The following is an 18,182-nucleotide window of genomic DNA, read 5'->3' as shown; positions in this document are numbered from 1 at the left end:
TTACGCTGATCTCTTCTTCCGGCGGTGTTACGCTGATCTTTTCTTCCGGCGGTGTTACGCTGATCTCTTCTTCCGGCGGTGTTACACCGATCTCTTCTTCCGGCGGTGTTACACTGATCTCTTCTTCCGGCGGTGTTACGCTGATCTCTTCTTCCGGCGGTGTTACACTGATCTCTTCTTCCGGCGCTGTTACACCGATCTCTTCTTCCGGCGATGTTACACTGATCTCTTCAGGCGGTGTTACACTGATCTCTTCTTCCGGCGGTGTTACGCTGATCTCTTCTTCCGGCGGTGTTACGCTGATCTCCTCTTCCGGCGGTGTTACACCGATCTCTTCTTCCAGCGGTGTTACAATGGATAAAGCAAGAAAGGTTTTTACTTACAAACGGTGCATCTTGGAGGATCCTTTGTTCCGTGGGTGACACCGGGTGTAGGAGGGCAGTGGCGGAGGGTAGCGGTATACTTAGCTTGTGGTTCCTCAGTTAGGGGACACGGCGGTATTACTCCAATTCATTCCTCCTTACCACATTTAGCCCCTACCCGTGGATAGTCACGTGGCACGGTTCAAGTGGGGTGTCTTACATTACTACATCATTCATTAGAGGGACATTGGACGGAAGAGTGCTTTATTCAATTTTGACTGTGCAATATGTTTCTGGACTTTGTGTAGGACATGCTTGTATTCAATTAGTAGCACCAGTTCCTTCCTAGGAGTGATTCTAGGATATTTGCTGGAATGTATCTGTGACTGAAGCCTATCCCTCCCCCCTGTGCAGTATGCGATTTATGACTTAAGGCAGCGGTGCGCAAACTAGGGGGTGCAAGATTTGCTAGGGGGTGGGCGCGGCGGTTACAGAGGCCCCGCGTTCTTTCCCAAGACATTTAAATGAAATGCCGGGGGAGGCGTGAGGCCTCTGTAACGTCCCTTGCCTGCTGCCAGCCGGGTCTTCGGCGACGCGTCACCATGGCAATGTGGCGTCAAATCACGCAGTAAGGTCATGTGACGTGACACGTCGCCATCAAATGACACTTTGGGATCATGTGACGTCACATGACCCGCGACATTATTTGACGCCGTGTTCTAAGCCAAGGGGCGCGCGAACGCATGAGCTCCGAGGCAGGAGGGCTCCAAAAACTTTGCGCACCCCTGACAAGGTGTTAAATGGTCCCTGAATGTTAGTGATGTAAGAGAATGTGTGTGTATGTGTGTGTAAATATAAATTTATAAAGCGCCCACAGTGTATTCAGCGCTTTACAAGGTGTAGAAATGTAAGAGGGTGTTGCATTACTATTAATGTGTGTAGATACTATGTGGTCCCTATTGGTATATAGGAATAGAATTACATTGTACATATGTATGTGTAAGAGACAGCTGTGTGTGCATTCATATAGGGCAGTATGTATAGACATGGCCTTTAGCACTCATGGGAAGAGAGTTCTCTTGTGTCAGGGTAGTGACTCATGAAGCTGCGGTCTCGGTTTAGGCCACCGCTAAGTGTCCCGAACAGTTGCATAAATTTGTATTCGTGCAACCGTCTCTATTTCGGTTTTCAAAGATTACCTTTGAGTATGGCAACCCTCAGATCGTTCATATAATGGCCAGAGTCAGAGAAATGTTCGCCGACAGGACCGTCTCTTGTTCCGCGTGTGATGCTGTGGATGCAGATTAATCCTCTTGTTTAGCCCCTGTCCCGTCTCACCTATGTAGTAGCCACCCCCAGGGCATTTCATTCACATGATGAGGTACACGACATTGCTTGAGGAACAGGTGAACCTTCCTCTGATTTTGTACTCCAGATTCCTTTGTGGTATTTGTATTGTGCACGCTGTGTGGAGCATTGCACAGGTTTTGCATCTTGCGTCCTGGCATGGACTTGTCCCGCATTCAGTTGTACTGTTGAATACTTTACTCCTCACCATAATTTTCTTGAGATTATGAGGTTGTCTGCATGATAATAAGGGTGTTTTCAGGGAAGACCTGTTGCAGTCTTGTATCTTCCTGGAGAGTGGGTTGTAGTTCCCTGGCGATCTTGCGTAGGGTTTCTAGGTGTGAATTATATGTGACCACTAAAGGTATCTGTCGCTTGTCTCTTTCTGTCTATATTCAAGACACACACACACACACACACACACACACACACACACACACACACACACACACACACACACACACACACACACACACACACACACACACACACACACACACAGTAACAGAGTCCCAGGATACTAGGTACTTTCTATCCTATTCAAAATACAGCTACAGGGTACAAGTGATCCATCCCACAGCTTCACAGCTTCTGAAACTGTTGGATGGGAAATCAAGGCCAGAGTTGGCTGTTGCTCTCTGGTTTCTCTCACCTGCCCTGCTAATGGGGAAAGCAGGTATTTAAAGGCTTTCCTCTCCTAGAGCCTGGAGGCCGCAGCCGGAAAGGGGAGAACCTTCCCCCTGCAACGTAAAAACCTTTCTGCTTATATGTGTATGTTGAATTATGCGTGTTATGCAGTAGGAAAGCAGATAAGCCGCCCAACCGTAGAAAGGGGAATCCTCGGTGTAGTCCGTCCACAGTGGAGCAGGGATTTGGGTTTGTATCTCAGTTAAAGTGTTGCAGTCCCACTGCTGGGACTAATAAAGCCGGCACGAGCCGCAGTAAATCAATACTGTGCTAAGTGTTCTCTAACTGGTTACCCTGAAAGACCGCGTCATAGCGAGCCCGGACAGCCGGCAGAGAAACCTGAGGGAGGTGTGTGTGTGTATTGAAAGAAATGTGTCAGGTCCTCTTTCTGATAACTTCATGGTTTTTTTTGTCCTTAAAAAAACAAAACGCTCAGTGTCTAGGCTCAATCCACCTGAATGTCCCTACAAAACTAGCCCTGAACACACACGCGCACACACGTACACACGCACACCTGCGCACGCGTACACATGCACACACCTATATAGCAGCAGCGAAACAAATCTTGCTTTAACAATCCTCCCAGTGTCGGAGAGGTTAAGAGCCTGGCGTGCTGTGAACTGAACAGTGTAACATTCTGCCTAAATTTAGCTCCTCGCTCAACAAGGTTGTCAAAAGACGAAGCAATTATATGAGCACATGAGAGGAATTCACAGCACCTCGTCTGCATCTTTTTACAGCTTCTTCCAGGGCTCAGAATAGCACAAACCGGTACAAAGCTAAGAAACCAACAGCAAACGTATCACCGGCAAAGGAGAACAAGGAGCTGCTGCACCAAAACCAAAGCTGAGGCCAAGCAGGAAGAAAGGACACAAAGCGTCCAGGCTACTCTGAGAAGTGATCTGGAAAGGGAGCTTTCAATCAGATTAGGGCCTTTACATTTAAAAGGCCCAAAGCCTGCAGTATAGTGTTCACATGGCAACCTCTGCTGGTTATTCCAACACCACATGGATGGTCTCCAAGATAGTGCCCTGGATTTGTTACACCTGCTACTTGAAGGGAAAATTAACAACGTAAAATGAAAGATATTAAAGAAATTCAGGAAAGTCTTTCAAAATCTAATAAAAGTCCCGTGTTAAATCTGTTTATTTACAGGTGGACTTTGACAAATGTATTACTAAATTCGTTTTTGTTCCCAGGAAACAGGGTGTTTCAAATGCGACAATAACAGAAGATTCCTTGCATGAGGAATTTAAAGATTCAAGAGGAATTGCTGATGCACGAGAGTGAGAAATCTGACATACCGGTACGTTCCTCATCTATGTCTACTGCATCTTTACCCAGACATACAGGGTTTAATCCTGTATCAGTGTTTTACCCTCGTCAGTGTAAGGGAGGAGCCATTAAAAAAAATCAGTGGAACAAGAATACTGTAAAGGTGAAATCCCACATAGTCGGACAATTGAATTTCTTAGGGGCCTCTCAGTGGGGAAGGGTTTGGGTTTTCTTTCCCCTTCTCCCACCCTGTCCTTATCAGACTGAATAAAGATAAGAGGAGGTGGGGCTCTGGCTGATCACACAGGGACATCACACAAAAGGGAGTAACCAGAGGATATCAAACCCCTCCCATGGATCACTTTAACAAATACATTACAAATACTTTTCAGAAATGTATCAAATCGCCCAGACGAGCCCCCTTAACAAAGCAATCCATGCAAAATCCTATGGGTTTTTTAAATTTTTTAAAATAAATCAGTTCTGCTGTATTAGATCATTCTTATTGTATTATTATTTTTTAATTCAATTCTTTATTGCCATTTTAATGAGTTTTAATATACTGAGCATCCTTTGATTTCTATAGCAGGCTTTAGCACATCTCCCAGTATTGTAAGATGTTTGTAACACATTCCTGTTTGTGATCATGTGTTGCCAATGTTCCCAGCAGTAGAAAATGTTACCTTAGTAATATAAGAATACATTGTAGCTGCTGAGTTACACCGACTAAAGGATTGATTGAACCTGTAAGGCAGCCATTTAGTGAACCAAGTTTTCAATAAAGGTAATCAAAGGCTCCATCTATTAAAACCAAAAAAAAAATTTTTTTTGTTTTTGTTTGTTTTTTTTAAAGTGGACTCATTTCACATTTTTCCTAGAAGGGATTGGCCCTTTAAACACCATACTTCGGATGTATAACCACTCGCACATGGAACCTGTGATCAATTATTAATGAGAAAAACAGCTTATTTTGAAACAAGAGGATACAAATGGTTCCATTCGGTACGTCAGTCAGCACACAATAAAATACTCTAATCTTTATATAGTGCGGGGGGGGGGGTGGGAGGCGGGCTGCTCTTATATCGATATTATTCCAAAACAATAAATACCATTTTACATTGGGCCATATTTACAGAGTCAAAAGGCACCTTGCAGTCAACTCAAGCGAATGAACCAGAAGCGCGGTAATCCTGGCCCTGCGTGATTTGCGTACAGCGTGCTGCATAGTGACGCCTCTTGCACTAGCATCGCCTTTCCTGTGCACAGTTACAGACGTGTTTCAAACACAACTGCGCTTCAAGAGTGCAATGTGATATCAACGATCAAATAAGCTATTGGAGCAGCGTGGCGACGCTCCCAGGAGCGAGCCCAGATACCGCACCACAAAGAAACAAGCAAAGTAGCAACAGAGGTGGCTGGGTGGGAGCTGGATGGGGAGGTGGATGGGGAGCTGGATGGGAGCTGGATGGGGAGCTGGTGGTAGCTGGATGGGGAGGTGGATGGGGAGCTGGATGGGGAGGTGGATGGGGAGCTGGTGGTAGCTGGATGGGGAGGTGGATGGGGAGCTGGATGGGGAGCTGGATGGGAAGCTGGATGGGAAGCTGATGGTAGCTGGATGGGGAGGTGGATGGGGAGCTGGTGGTAGCTGGATGGGGAGGTGGATGGGGAGCTGGTGGTAGCTGGATGGGGAGGTGGATGGGGAGGTGGATGGGGAGGTGGATGGGGAGCTGGGTGGTAGCTGGATGGGGAGGTGGATTGGGAGCTGGATGGGAGCTGGATGGGGAGGTGGATGGGGAGGTGGATGGGAGCTGGGTGGTAGCTGGATGGGGAGGTGGATGGGAGCTGGGTGGGTTGCTGGATGGGCGCTGGATGGGAGCTGGGTGGGGAGGTGGATGGGGAGGTGGATGGGGAGGTGGATGGGAGCTGGGTGGGTTGCTGGATGGGAGCTGGATGGGTTGCTGGATGGGTTGCTGGATGGGTTGCTGGATGGGAGCTGGGTGGGTTGCTGGATGGGGAGCTGGGTGGGTTGCTGGATGGGTTGCTGGATGGGTTGTTGGATGGGTTGCTGGATGGGAGCTGGATGGGTTGCTGGATGGGTTGCTAGGTGGCACTGCTGCTCTCGCTGGTCTAACTACATTTCTAAGCTGCTACATGATCCCAGGTTCAGCTGGAGTTCAGGCGACTACATGGGTGGATGGTGGATGGGCTGTGGCTTTTGGCAGGTGGCATTTAAACAGCAGCTTATAGCTCTGCCCTCCAGATCCACGGTTAATCAGCTGTTTCAGAAGCTGTCAGATCTGCACTGGAACAGCACCAGGAACGGAAAGAAATCGGCTGGGACTCCTAACAATCCCTGGGCCTGTTGTCATTCACATTTTAGCTCCCATTTTAAAGGCTGCCCACTCTCTTCAGGGTTACATGTGCCAGTCCTGAGGCATACTCCTGTATGCACAGCTTCACAGGGTCAGGGGTAACACGGGGATTTAGCAAACAGCGGTGACGTCCTGAGGTGGGAAACGGGCAGGCGCTCCTACGAACAAAGTGAACTAGCTCCAGTGACATGTTTAAGGGCTCCTATATGGGTAATGATTGCCCTTATTATCCAAATCTGACACCTACAGTATAAGTATTTTTAATTTGTTAAACTTAGATTTGGGAGGGGTTTGATTTCCTCTGGCTGACCCCCTATTGTGTGATGTCACTGTGTGATCAGTAAGCGTGTGTAAAGCCAAAGCCCCCCCCCCCTTATCATTATCGGCTCCCTGATAAGGACAGGGTGGGATAAGGGGAAAGAAATCACTTGATGGGCCCCCACTCCCCCATTCAGAGGCCCCAAAGGGATTCAACTGTCCGACTATAATAATAATGAATACATTTTCTCCCAACAGGACTCAGTATAGCGTGCGGTACGCAGCACATAGGAACGTTACAGGCACAGTCCCTGCCCCGCAGAGCTTACACTCTATGATGTTGGTGCCTGAGGCACAGGGAGATAAAGTGACTTGCCCAAGGTCACATGGAGCTGACACCGGGAATTGAACCAGGATCTTTACTTACCTTCAAAGATAACCAGTACTCACAACATGCTGCTGCTAACTGAGGGGTTGCATGTGCTTAACATTGTAATAACATTGTAATAACCAAGTACCAGCATCTGTTTATTTACCTGCCCCATATAACAGACACGGAAGGTCCAGGCCGCACTGCTTTCCCCTTCCGCCCAACCGTAAAACTAACTGCAAGTCCCAAGCATACATACGAGTGAATGCAAGATGCACATTGCTTGTATTAGTGGCTAGTGTGGGACTCTCCCCTGACCCAGGAAAGGATGCAGTCATTAAGACAGAGCTGCAGGGATCAGCCATTCAGTTTTACAGGGTTTTAGAAAATCCCAATGTATAAAATACACACGGGGATCACACCCTTTAGTTTGGGTGTAGCTTGGTACACACGCATAGAAGCCTTTCGTGGCACAGCCTCTGTGTAAGCAGGGAAAACAGGTGGATACGATCCCTTATCTAGCAGCAGTTTCTAGAAGAGGTATCCCAGTTACTCAGCATGTGACATTACTAGGAACAGCCACAACGCCCTGAATCCCTGTGTTAAGCACTCAGCAGTATCAGTGCTATGTATGAAGCGGAGTAACACAGAGGAAGTAACAATCACATGGGTCAGCCCCAGTGCATTCCCCCAGTTCAGTATGTGCAGAAGAATAAAACGTGGGCCGTGTAAATGGCCGCTTTGCAGTCCTGAGTAGAACAGAATTCTTAAATGTGCGGATCATGGTGAACTGTACGTGTGTTATAACGGCAAAGTATGATTACAGTGAGAGAACCTGTCCAGTTATTTAGCACAGGTCCGGAATACCGCACCCAACACAAATGAGTATGGGCAGATTATATATCTGTATCTATATCTCTATTCACGTTTACACCGCATACATTAAGTCCAGAACCATTTTTGACGTCTTGGCGATCTATTCATGTAATTTTTGTAGAAGGGCTATTTCCTCTCTTAGATGAAGACCCAAGAGAAGCCCACACGTGGTGCATATTAGCAACATATATTGGAACTCTAATAACACGAAAGTTCTCTGCCTTGTCAGAACCTCTCCAACATTAAAATGCTCGTGTCTACAGTTAAGATCTGTTTAGTTGCTTAGAAAATGTAAGACTCAAAGCAAACACGGGACAAGCACAATAACAAATATTATTACATATACAATGCCTACAGTATCTGTTAGGGCCACCATTTTATCCTATCCCCAAATGAAACACTAGCACATGTCTCTGGGGAGAAACAGCACAGGAAAGGAAGGTGTGAATCACTGCAGATGACACACACACAGACGTGTGATAATAAGCTGCACCATGCCTTGTAAAGACAAGTTAGCCGTACCACAATCTCCATCATAAAACAGTACTGGTTCCATGCAGCTCCCGGCCCCAACGCACATAATACAGAAGTAAAGCCAGTTAATGCACGCCACTCAATGGTGTTACTGCGCCCCTAACGGGATCGCTGCTAATAATTACTTCTTAACGAGTGGCTGATGGCCGCTTTTATCAGGTGAATTTCTCAGAACGGCAAATAATTCACCCAGTCAGAGATGGGGACCTTGACTCTTCCAACACCGCCCCAAACCAATTCCCCCGGGAGCCTCTTACCTTGATTATTTCCACCAGCTGATCCACACCGCTGTCTCCGGGGAAGATTGGCTGGCCCAAGAGTAGCTCTGCCAACACGCAGCCTGCTGACCACACGTCTGGGGAAAGAAAAGTATGTCACTGGCACCACAAGAGCTACCTGGGGGCTCACATACCGACATGGAAACACACGGGCAAACCTTACAGTGCCAGTACTGCTGGCGGAACCCATTTAATGGCAGAGGTTCCTGTAGCTCAGTGCAAACCAACGCGTTTCACGCACCTCTGGCAGCGATGGAAAGACCCCCACTTACAGAGGGACACATATAAATGGCAAAAAAGGGCGAGTAGCCGTGTTGGTCCTTTCTTCCAGGTAGTAACAAAAGAGGGAGAGAGAGCACGGGGTGCGATACCTTTTATTGGATGAACATTATATGTTGCAAGCTTGGGAACCTCTCAGGGCCCCTCATCGAGCAACACTGACCCTGAGAGGTGGGAAAGCTTGTAACAAATCAACTACTTGTTGGTCCAATAATAGGTATCACACCCTCTACTCTCTCTCCCTCCTCTGCTACTACACATGTAAATGAGAAACAAGAAAATCCAAGGTGCCCCCCACTCTCACCTCCAGCAGGGAAGTGGTTAATAAAACTTTCCACTTGCAGCAAAATAGTTAAAATCAGAGAAATAAAAAAATATATATTTGTTTGATTTATGAATTTGCGGCTGCTGTACGGACCTCAGAACGCGTGTACACTGCACGTGTAAAACATCATTCCAACACACGCCTGCTGAGGTCTGATCTTCCGGGCCCAGCACCCAATCTTTTACTGGAGCTGCCATGGTGAGGACAAAGGATCTGTTTGGGGTCTATTAGTTTGTAGCATGAAATGGTTTAGGCTAAGGCCCCGCTCCCAGAGTCAGCGCACCTGCGCTGCTGACAGGCGGTGCGCTGAGATACACAGACCGCGATCTGCGGTCTGTAGGGAGCGGGAGCCGGAGCGGGAGGTGGGCGGGAGGTGGGAGGTTTGATCGGGAGGTGGGAGGTTTGATCGGGAGGTGGGCGGTTTGACAGGGAGGGGGGGCGTGGCTTGAGCGGAGGGACCCGCTACTCTCCCCCCCCTCCCTCCACGGACTCGGGCTGGAGCTGGAAAGTAAGTTTAAACACACACACGCAGGCACTCATTCATACACACACACACACGCACACGCGCACACGCGCACACACACACACACACACAGGCAGGCACTCACGCACTCATACACACACACGCGCGCACACACAGGCAGGCACTCATACACACACACACACAGACAGAGGCAGGCACTCACGCACTCGGGCACACACATACACACACAGATAGGCATGCACGCACTCAGACACACACACAGAGAAAGGCACTCACCTGCTGTCCCTCCACACTCCTCCCCGCTCCCCGAAGCCTCTCCTCCTCCCGAAGCCTCTCCTCCTCCCGAAGCCTCCCCTCCCCATTGGCTCACAGCCACACACGTCACGCGTCAAAGCTAGAAAACACCATTCTCTGGTGTCTCCAGCGGCTGACGCGCGACAGCGTGTAATCAGCTGTGCAGCCAGTGGGGACCGGGACCGGCTCGCGAGGATTCCCCTGCTGGTGGGGAACTCGCGACCCGCCGCCCGCGCCAACGAGCGCAGCGGGACCGAGGCCTTAGGCTGAGTCCCCGCTGGCGCTGAGCTCGCAATGCGCTTGGCACTTAGCGCGCTTGCCTCTGTGAATAGGAATCCTCCTGTTCTCTCTCACGCTGTGCTCGCGCGCTCATGCTCGTGCCCGCACGCTCTCCCAAGCTTTGTGATTGAGGAGACACTGCAGAGATACTTTCAGGCTCAGAGCAGGGTCACATGACCCTGCTCTGACTAATGGGAAGAGAGAGAGCGTGTTCTAATACCCTCTCTCTACTGCAAACACAGACATGGGATTTCCAGCCGAGAGAAGTGGAGGGGGGCAAAACGGACTGCTGGGGTGTGTGGGGGGCAAAACGGACTGCTGGCATGTGTGGGGGGCAAAACGGACTGCTGGGGTGTGTGGGGAGGTGGGTGGAGGGCAAAACGGACTGCTGTGGTGTGTGGGGGGCAAAACGGACTGCTGGGGTGTGTGGGGGGCAAAACGGACTTCTGGGGTGTGTGGGGGGCAAAACAGAGTGGTGAGGGGGGGGGAGAAGGGAGGGAGAAGGGATTGAGAGAGAGGGGGGGAGAGAGAGAGAGAGAGGAGAGAAAGAGGGGGGAGGAGAGAGAGGAGGGGAGAAGAGAGAGGGGGGAGAAGAGAGAGGGGGGGGAGAAGAGAGAGGGGGGGAGAAGAGAGAGGGGGAGAAGGGAGAGGGGGGGAGAAGGGAGAGAGGGTAAGGGTGAGAGAGAGGAGAGAGAAAGCAAGGGGGGGGGGGGAGAGAAAGCAAGGGGGGAGAGAGGGGGGATGGCCGGGAGAGATAGCAGGGGGGGGGGGGGGGGAAGAGAGAGCGCAGGGGGAGAGAGAGAGCAATGGGGGGAGATATATATATATATATAGAGAGAGAGATATACATATAAATAGAGATATATATATATAGATATATATAGAGAGAGATATCTCTCTCTCTCTCTCTAGAGAGAGAGAGAGAGAGATACACAGACAGCCCTTAAACAGCCAATGACACCCCCCCTCCCGTAATAGCCACGCCCCCCCACTCCTGCTCTAAAAATGTTGCAGGACAGCGATCGCTCATGCTTGGTGAGCTGGTGACATCACCACTTTCCAAGCATGAGCGAGCTCAGCGGCAGCGGGGCCGCAGCCTAAGGCCTTGCCCCCGCTGCCTGCTACAGCGTCCGCTGTGGCGGACGCTGCGCTCACGACAGCCCTCCCCGCAATGGCGCCGGGCCCGCTGCGAGGGGGGGCCGCAGCGCTCGCGCGAGAGCTACTCCTGCTCTCAATAGAATTGAGAGCAGGAACTCGCGTCGAGCGGCTAGGCACGCCCCCCGGCGGTTCAGCCAATGAGGGCGAACCTGCCGGGTGACGTCATGGCCGCGCCCCCGTCACTCCTCCGCCACGCCCCCCCCCCCCGGTCTCTGCTCCTGCAGTGAGCTGCAGACCGGGGAATCGCCGGAACGCGCAGCCAAAAGCGCGGGCGCGCATTAGAGCGCCGTGACCGGGGCCTTAGCCTTAGTCCATAGACACTGAAGCCGTGCTGAGGTGCGCTGAGGCCTGGCCTTAGAGTGCGCGCCGTCCGTGGGCGTGTCTGGGGGGTGGGCCAGTGACGTCACGGAGCTTGTTCGCCCTCATTGGGCGAACCGCTCATGTGACCGGCCCTGCGCTCCCGTGAGCGCCGAAACGAAAGATTTGTTAAGACACACGCTTCCGCAAGCGTGCGGAAGCGTGCGCGAGCCCCTGCTAAAGCCGCTCTCATTACGGCTGCAGGAGGAGGAGAGGCGGAGGCATTAAATTCCCCCTGTTTCCTAATCCCAGCTGCTCCTTATTTTAGCACAGGGATTACGGAGAGGAACCCGCTCCCCACACTCCCCCCGTACAGGTAATTGATCCATTATAGCATTACTCACACAGAAACCCTACTTAGGCGAATCAGCAGATATGCGCGTGGTTTACAGCCTGAACAGTCAGCAATAAGTCTATGCAAGCAAAGTTTACAGTCATTAGCAGCTCTGGAAGGTACATTAGCCTTTGACTAGCCTGGTCCAAATGCAGTGTCAGAGTCCTATTGCTTTTAACCCCGTCGCAGAGCTATTTGTTACCAGTTACTGACAGACATATGGCAGGTAGCATTTGAAGCACAATATACAGATGTTGCCAATCTTGCTGTTCCCAGCGCCACAACTGAAAATGCAGGAAAAACGCGGCGCTGGGTGAGGTGGCTGCCGGGACGGCGCTGCGGGTGGTTCATTCCTTTCAAGGGAGCCTCCCCGCAGGGCTACACCCAGACAGCAATTGGCGCGATTCCGGTCCCGGAAACAGTAAGATCGGCTGCGTATGTATGCAGGGACGGAGAAGTGCCCCAATCTCTTCAATATCGGGTCAGACCAGTGTTTTTCAACAGAGGTGCCTAGGAGCCCTTGGGTTCCACGAGCACCCCTAAAGGGTTCCCGGCAATTTGAAAAGTGTACCAAATACAGAAGAATTGACAATGCATCTGATCTCAGACACATTATTAAAGAGGGTTGGGGTTCCTTACAATGCATCTGATCTCACACGCGCTATTAGAGAGGGTTGGGGTTCCTTACAATGCATCTGATCTCACACGCGCTATTAGAGAGGGTTGGGGTTCCTTACAATGCATCTGATCTCAGACGCGCTATTAGAGGGTTGGGGTTCCTTACAATGCATCTGATCTCAGACGCGCTATTAGAGAGGGTTGGGGTTCCTTACAATGCATCTGATCTCAGACGCGCTACTAGAGAGGGTTGGGGTTCCTTACAATGCATCTGATCTCAGACGCGCTATTAGAGAGGGTTGGGGTTCCTTACAATGCATCTGATCTCAGACGCGCTATTAGAGAGGGTTGGGGTTCCTTACAATGCATCTGATCTCAGACGCGCTACTAGAGAGGGTTGGGGTTCCTTACAATGCATCTGATCTCAGACATGCTATTAGAGAGGGTTGGGGTTCCTTACAATGCATCTGATCTCAGACGCGCTATTAGAGAGGGTTGGGGTTCCTTACAATGCATCTGATCTCAAACGCGCTATTAGAGAGGGTTGGGGTTCCTTACAATGCATCTGATCTCAGACACGCTATTAGAGAGGGTTGGGGTTCCTTACAATGCATCTGATCTCAGACGCGCTACTAGAGAGGGTTGGGGTTCCTTACAATGCATCTGATCTCAGACGCGCTATAAGAGAGGGTTGGGGTTCCTTACAATGCATCTGATCTCAGACGCGCTATTAGAGAGGGTTGGGGTTCCTTACAATGCATCTGATCTCAGACGCGCTATTAGAGAGGGTTGGGGTTCCTTACAATGCATCTGATCTCAGAGGCGCTATTAGAGAGGGTTGGGGTTCCTTACAATGCATCTGATCTCACATGCTGAGGCGCGATTACGCTCGGCACTTAGCCCCTGCAACCGCAATGAGAGCGGCTTTAGCAGGGGCTCGCTTACGCTTCCGCAGGCGTGCGGAAGCGTAAGTCTAATCAAAATTTTTTATTTTCGCGCTTGCCGCAGCGCAGGGCCGGTCACGTGAGCAGTTCGCCCAATGGGGGCAAACCAGCTCAGTGACGTCACTGCCTCCCCCCCCCAATCCGCTTTCCCTCAGCCTCCGCGCGCCTCAGCACGCAATCAGTAACCATGGACGCAGCCTTAGAGAGGGCCGGGGCTCTGCAGAATTTCACAATATAATTATAGGATTCCCTAACCAAAATAAGATGGAGAAACACTGGGTCGAATGCATGAACATATTTCAGTATACACGAACCATCTAACAACACGGATTGTATAATGCAGCGGCCTTACATCTTTTTACAAAAGTCAGTTACATAACTGACTTTATTTATTTGATGTGGTTTCCACACTTATCCATTTCTGCCATTTGAATAGGTCTCTGGCATCCTCTTCCTGAGGTGGGATAGCTCAGGAGTGTCATTGAGATGCTGTACGCAACGTGTGAGCGAGCGCTGAACCAGCAGCAGTTTCACAACATGTCGAAATCACAAGGAAAAACAATGTCATTTCGTGTCGGGAAGCTTGTGACGGAGATCTGGGCTGCCGCTGAGAGCGGTTTAAAGTAAACTGATTGTTTTAATGAGCATGCTACAGTGTCATGGAAATGTATAGATGTATTCAGCATCACAAACAGTGTAATATGGTCATCGTCGGTCTTAACCATTTATGGTGTTAAATCAGACAATGACAAGCGGAAGGGTTACGTGACATGTTTACTAAGCAGTCTTCTGGCATAAGGCCGCGTTCACACAGGGGGCTTCGCAACGCTGCGTTCGTGCGTCCACGTGTGCACGCCTCCGTCTGCTGGGCGATGTGTGATCACCCCCAGCAGACGGAATGATCCGACAGGCGGGGGGCGGCGGCGGCGCAGTGTCACGGGCGTGGAGCAAATGGATGGTGTTTTTTTTCCCCTCAGCATTGTGCTGGAGCTCCCATTAGCAAGGGAGGATAAAAGCAGCAATCCGGCTCTATCTGAGGCTGCACTGGAGTGAGAGGAGGAGGGGAATGGGGTGAGAGGAGGGGAATGGGGTGAGAGGAAGAGGGGAATGGGGTGAGAGGAAGAGGGGAATGGGGTGAGAGGAAGAGGGGAATGGGGTGAGAGGAAGAGGGGAATGGGTGAGAGGAAGAGGGGAATGGGTTGAGAGGAGGAGGGGAATGGGGTGAGAGGAAGAGGGGAATGGGGTGAGAGGAAGAGGGGAATGGGGTGAGAGGAAGAGGGGAATGGGGTGAGAGGAAGAGGGGAATGGGGTGAGAGGAGGAGGGGAATGGGGTGAGAGGAAGAGGGGAATGGGGTGAGAGGAGGAGGGGAATGGGGTAAGGAGGAGGAGGAGGGGAATGGGGTGAGAGGAGGAGGAGGGGAATGGGGTGGGGTGAGAGGAAGAGGGGAATGGGGTGGGGTGAAAGGAGGAGGAGGGGAATGGGGTGAGAGGAAGAGGGGAATGGGGTGAGAAGAAGAGGGGAATGGGGTGAGAGGAAGAGGGGAATGGGGTGAGAGGAAGAGGGGAATGGGGTGAGAGGAGGAGGGGAATGGGGTGAGAGGAAGAGGGGAATGGGGTGAGAGGAGGAGGAAGGGAATGGGGTGAGAGGAGGAGGGGAATGGGGTGAGAGGAGGAGGAGGGGAATGGGGTTGGGTGAGAGGAGGAGGAGGGGAATGGGGTGAGAGGAAGAGGGGAATGGGGTGAGAGGAAGAGGGGAATGGGGTGAGAGGGGAATGGGGTGAGAGGGGAATGGGGTGAGAGGAAGAGGGGAATGGGGTGAGAGGAAGAGGGGAATGGGGTGAGAGGAAGAGGGGAATGGGGTGAGAGGAAGAGGGGAATGGGGTGAGAGGAAGAGGGGAATGGGGTGAGAGGAAGAGGGGAATGGGGTGAGAGGAAGAGGGGAATGGGGTGAGAGGAAGAGGGGAATGGGGTGAGAGGAAGAGGTGAGAGGAAGAGGGGAATGGGGTGAGAGGAAGAGGGGAATAGGGTGAGAGGAAGAGGGGAATGGGGTGAGAGGAAGAGGGGAATGGGGTGAGAGGAAGAGGTGAGAGGAATAGGGGAATGGGGTGAGAGGAAGAGGGGAATGGGGTGAGAGGAGGAGGGGAATGGGGTGAGAGGAGGAGGGGAATGGGGTGAGAGGAGGAGGGGGGATTGGTGTGAGAGGAGGAGGAGGGGAATGGGGTGAGAGGAAGAGGGGAATGGGGTGAGAGGAAAAGGGGAATGGGGTGAGAGGAAGAGGGGAATGGGGTGAGAGGAGGAGGGGAATGGGGTGAGAGGAGGAGGGGAATGGGGTGAGAGGAGATGGGGGGGATTGGGGTGAGATGCCTTTAAGGAGAAAAAACAGGGTACTCAGGTGCCCGAGGGGTCCTTTGCCAAAAGATCTGCAATCAATGGCAGTTCCCGGAGTGGAACACACGCCAACTTCATCAATACAGGATACCATGGTGTTCTCAGCCAATATGGCCAGATCGCCATCACTGCGGGTTTTTCTTACTGGATTTCCCCCATAAATCTTCCTGAATATGCGAGTTCCTGCTTTCAGGCCATACAGCACCACTCGCGTCTCCAATATATGTATAGGCAATCTGTTCTGCGGTTCTGTCCAGCAACCTTGGGCTATACAGCGCTCTGAATGAATTCCCCACCATTCAGATGGACTTCACTGTCACAGCCCGGGATCAGCCAAATATACCTAGAGTGGGGTCCACCAGCTAGTAGATTGCGTACTCTTTCCACCATGGCAGGAGACAGTTTATCGCATTTGCTAATAAGATCTGCTAGCTGCCATTGTCTGTGTTCCTGTCCCATGCTCTCAGAAAGACCTTCTGTTGTGGCCTCATTCAGAACCTCGCCCACAGCTTGCCCTTCCCGCCCTTGCATAGTACACTGCTGCCATGGATGCTCTTGCCTCTTGTTTGGAAGCGAACGCTCGATGAAACGAGATCTTAGTACGATTGTACATTATTATCCAAGCGTGTTCTTGAGCTTCTGAGATTATCACCTGCAGATGTGCGTTGACTATCTCCAACGAGCTTGCCCTAACCAGTCAGTCATTCAGTTATGGGTAAACCAATGTCTTTTTGCTCCTACTGGAAAGCGCAAGTACCGCTGGTAATCTGGCAAAATAACGATGTGTAAGTATCCGTCTGTTGCAGCCAAGTAATCCCCTTGCTGCACTAATCCTATGACGATACTAGGAACAGCCTCTTCATTGGTACAGGCACAATCTCACAGCAGTTAATAGGAGAGGAAAAGAGAGAGAGAGAGAGAGAAACAGCCTTTAATGCTTCTCCCCAGACGCCCTGTCCAATGCAGTCCAGAGCGCGGTGCTTCCACCAAAAGTTTGGCCACATGGTAACTTGCCACCCAGAACGGTTCCTCAGCAGCCCCACAGACTGCAAGCCGCCAACCTCAGACCACCAGCATGTCCCCGGAGAGATATCCGGCCGGCAAACCTTACCAAGGTGGGCCCAAAAACGACTCCAAGTACGGGGTATCTTAGGTGGGATACCCACTCTCCTGAATGATGCAGGCTGCTCCACACTTGTACGACGGCGTATTACCATGGGAAGACACCCGGGAAAACCAGAGGTATAAAGAAGTGTTATATACTTAGATTGTAAGCTCTTTGGGGCAGGGACGCCGTCTCCTATTTTGTCTGAAGCGCTTATTCCCATTACGTGTTATATTATTATGTCACGTGTATTACTGCTGTGACGCGCTATGTATCTGAATGGCGCTGTATAAATAAAGATATACATACATACGCCCCTGTTGCATCTGCATGAATACACAACATGCCAGTATTATCTTTGTTTTGTGAAACGCCGACATGCGATGGTTAGAAGGGACGCGGAGCACATGTAACAGGGAGAACTAGCACATTTATAGTGGACGTGATGCAGCAGAAGGTCAGCGTTTCAGTGAGCATGGTGACCTTCCACAGAGCGTCTGCCCTAGTCAGATATTACCACACACATAATGGTTCAGATTAACCCCATGCAAAGGTAGGAAGGCAACGGGCACCCAAAATATTTGGCTCAATACAAATATTTTATTTTTTACATGTTAAAGCTGCCAGCTGGAACCGAAACGCGTTGGAGCACAGAGCTCCAACATGTAACAAATACATTTCTTGTATTGAGCAAGATATTTTTAGTGCCCGCTACCGCTTTCTATCTTTGCTATATGTCTACCTGGGATCTACCACAGGAAAATATCAAAGGAAATATCATAGCAAATAGCATTTGGTGCACCACACAATTAAGTCAAAGTACAGTGAGTAAATTAGAGTGCATGCTTAACCCACAGTTTATTCTATTAGGTTTACCTCCTACAATCTTGCATAGATTGTAAGCTCTCTGGCCGAGACAATCCCATTCACTATCTTGTCTGCAGCACTGGCCCCTATATTAACATTATGTATCCCATATATTAGCAATATTTGTGATTCAGTTACTATGGTGAACAGTGGTGTGTATACAAGGACTGCCAGCACTACACACGCAAATATATTCCAAAGAGATCAAATGAGATTGTGCCTACCTATACTGGAGGTGTAATCGGTGGCTCCAAAGATCAACTCCGGAGCCCTGTAGTACCGAGAGCAGATGTACGAGACGTTGGGCTCTCCACGGACCAGCTGCTTCGCACTAGAAGAAAGAGGAGAACAAGACATTTAGCTGAAACATGGCGTCAGTCTGCATGCACAC

At 50.5% G+C, this 18,182-nt stretch overlaps 1 protein-coding gene across 3 annotated transcripts in view; it reads right to left on the bottom strand.

The window, feature by feature from the left end:
• The window catches only part of GSK3B (glycogen synthase kinase 3 beta), a 291,716-nt gene that overhangs the window by 79,443 nt on the left and 194,091 nt on the right, over positions 1–18,182 (bottom strand). For all 3 annotated transcript variants that reach the window (XM_075592907.1, XM_075592908.1, XM_075592909.1), the window contains exons 6-7: positions 18,016–18,122; positions 8,339–8,436 (exon numbers count right to left, since the gene is read on the bottom strand). In XM_075592907.1, coding sequence (XP_075449022.1) covers positions 8,339–8,436; positions 18,016–18,122 — 205 coding nt within the window. The remainder of the gene's footprint in view (positions 1–8,338; positions 8,437–18,015; positions 18,123–18,182) is intronic.

Source organism: Ascaphus truei, chromosome 3 (genome assembly GCF_040206685.1).
Source record: "Ascaphus truei isolate aAscTru1 chromosome 3, aAscTru1.hap1, whole genome shotgun sequence".
NCBI classification, from domain to species: Eukaryota; Metazoa; Chordata; class Amphibia; order Anura; family Ascaphidae; genus Ascaphus; species Ascaphus truei.
Note: the sequence above shows the minus strand (reverse complement) of the source record. Positions and strands in the feature narration are given on the sequence as shown.